The sequence below is a fragment of the Gossypium hirsutum genome, chromosome A06 (assembly GCF_007990345.1).
Source record: "Gossypium hirsutum isolate 1008001.06 chromosome A06, Gossypium_hirsutum_v2.1, whole genome shotgun sequence".
NCBI lineage: Eukaryota > Viridiplantae > Streptophyta > Magnoliopsida > Malvales > Malvaceae > Gossypium > Gossypium hirsutum.
Genome location: NC_053429.1, coordinates 54498128 through 54501065, shown reverse-complemented (window position 1 = coordinate 54501065; position 2938 = coordinate 54498128). Strand labels below are relative to the sequence as shown.

The 2938-nt window shown below is 29.9% G+C and overlaps 1 protein-coding gene across 1 annotated transcript; it reads right to left on the bottom strand.

The window, feature by feature from the left end:
* Window positions 1–244: 244 nt before the first annotated feature.
* Window positions 245–2361, bottom strand: LOC121202799 (probable WRKY transcription factor 50). The gene is made up of 3 exons (XM_041115565.1): window positions 2077–2361; window positions 1827–1988; window positions 245–654 (listed from the first exon to the last, which is right to left on the bottom strand). The coding sequence occupies exons 1-3, from the start codon at window positions 2322–2324 to the stop codon at window positions 441–443; spliced, it is 624 nt and encodes a 207-aa protein (XP_040971499.1). The 5' UTR covers window positions 2325–2361; the 3' UTR covers window positions 245–440.
* Window positions 2362–2938: the final 577 nt, after the last annotated feature.

Sequence of the window (2938 nt, the reverse complement as noted above, 5' to 3'; positions counted from 1 at the left end):
AGCCAATATGTTTAGTACTCACCCTATTTGTAAATGTATATTTACCACATCTTTTATTTTATTTCAACTTTTTAACTAATAATTCTAAATTAAATATTATAATTTTTTTAAAATGAAAATTTAGTAATATGGTGGAAAATAAAAGTTATTCCTATGGGTTCAAAAGTTTTTCCAAACTCAAGCTTTTATATATATATAGATTATAGATAAAGATATATAGATATAATCATGAATACACACGAAAGAGGATTCAAACCATATTAATTAATTATAAAAGTTGTTTACACCAATACACACAATGTTCTTAATTAGTTTTCCTTACCGAACTTAATTAAGTAGGGAATATGAAGTAAAGAGAGACGAGAGTAAAGTGGACTAGTATATAGTAACAAAAGTACGAATCAAGTGAAAATTATATAGATGGAATGAAATGTAGGTAGCTAAGGTTGATGAAGAATTTGAAGCGTGTGTGGAAGTAAAGTGGTTGAGTGAGAAGAAGGGGAGATATCGAAAGCAGAAGATAAAGAAGAAGGTGAAAGGGTTTCATGGTTATGCTTCCCCACGTAAGTAGTTATTACAAACCTTGGATCTTCTCTTTCCCTTTCAACCCTTTTTTTCACCTTGCATCCTTCGCTTGAGCACTGATAATAGTTCCTGCACTTTTCACCATCATCAGCAAGGTTCTCAATCCACCATAAAAAAAATTAAGAGAACGAGTTACAAATGTTGGAATTCAAACTCATAGACTAATTGCTTAGTTGATACAGCTATAATTGGAGCCACAAAGTTGTTGCATGTTAGCACTAAAGACGAGAGTTGAAGTTTTATATTGCCCACCCTCTCTTCAACTTTAAAGAAATAATGGAGCAAGTGATTGCTTATAGTTCTATACTAATTTAAGAAACTACAAAAGCATGTATAATTAAGCTACAAGGAAAGAATTTTTAACTTTTACTAAACTTAACCCAAGGAAAGAAATGTACAGCTTAGGTAAAGTTAGATTTAGAAAATAGATTCAAAATTTAGAATGTTTATACATTTGTGAATTTGAAATTCACAGCTATAAATATTCAGTATTGTATTATAAAAATTCTTAAACATAATTTTGTCATGGAAAAAATACATAAATACGATTACAGAAATTATAACATTTATCTTTCAAATAAACAACCATCTTATATATTAAATCAAATTTATCGATATAATATATTTATACAAATGAAATTCAATTTCAAATTTTCAAATCTATGCTACTAATATTAGATTTATATATTGAATTCATCAAATAACTATTAATTACTGCATTTAATGTCAAATATCATCACAAATGATAACTTATCAAGTGATGTAACAAAGGTACTCATAAGCAAAACTCTTACTCTTACTAGAAGATCAAAAGCACTGTTTTTTTCATCTGAATATATATATATAATCACTTTTCAGATTTTATTTTCCAAGCCTTCGAATCAAGAACGTAGTTGAGAGCTGAAAGAGGATATCAGCCAAACGGAAATAATTAACAGTAGCCCTCAACGTGTATCGCATATATAGAATATCCTCATAGGAGTTTAGTTTCCTCTATGATCTTGTACTAATATTTTTGGGTTTTCAAGGAATTTTCTAGCAAACATGATGAGGACGATGATGGTGCTGAGAGGACCCATGAAGAGTACTTGTTCCTTATAGCCAAGAAGTTTGTTATCTATTCATTAATTTCAACTCTATAAATGTTCACAAAAGCTTGAAGCTATATGTAACCTAAAGGAGGGGTGCATGTATACACAACCCAAAATCATGTCAGATATATGATTTAATTAATTAATTACCTTGGGTTAGGGTTATTCTTAACCTTCTTCTTCCCATATTTTCTCCATCTGTACCCATCATCCATTATCTCAATATCAGATTTGGTTCGGAAGGCAATTTTAAGCCTTAAATCATCCCCGTTGATATCCGCTGTGTTTGCAGAACCCTTATCATCATAATTTCTACGCAAGAAACAAAATAAAAGTAAAGAAAAAGTATAATATACAAGAATAGATTATAAGATTAATTACAAGGAAGGAAGGTTTTTACGGTTGCATGTACTGATAAGCAAATGAGTTGCATCCTGGAACTTCCCAGCAGCTGCCATAGGCGGAAGTCTTCATATGTGATGAAGTGAAAGTAGTAGTTTCCTTGCAATTGTATTGTTCAGGATCAACTAGAAAATGGTCGTCCAAGTGAAGATGATGAGTGTGGGAGGTGATTTCCAGGGTGGGAGTGCAAATAGGGGTCGAGTTTTCTGGGTTGTTTGGTGGTGTTAGGATGATGGAGTTGAACATGACGTGATTGGAGGGGAAATTTTCTTCAATCCTGAAATGACTTGGAAATTTCTTTGTTTCAGTTAGCTTTAAAACGGAGAGGAGACATTATTAATTCTTTAAAAAAAAGGAAATTTTATTTTTTGAAAAAAATAGTTTTTTTTTCAAGGGAGCCTCCTTGTTGAAACTTTGAACTTGAAACGTCAGTCTTCCCTGCGTAGTTTTCGTACTGCCACGTGACTTAGACTTTGAGCTGCATTGTCTAGATTGTGTCTCCCAATTCCAATCACGCAGTGCATACAAGAATAATAATAATAATTATTTTTTCATTTTAATAAAAAATTATTTGAATTTAACATAATTTTAGTTAGTCTTAACTCAGTTAGTATTGATATTATTGTTGATGTAGGAGGACATAAATTTAAATGTATTAAAATACATTTATACTCCTATTTAAAAGTTAGAGAAGGTTTATGTCTAATTTTAGGCCTTGTATAAATAAAAATATAATTTTGACTAATTTTATTTATTTTTTTGTTCTTTTTTTTATTTACTTGATTTGATTTTTTATGCATAATGAAAATTTTTAAATAATAAGACGCTTTAATTAATTTATTATGTAAAATATAAAAAAT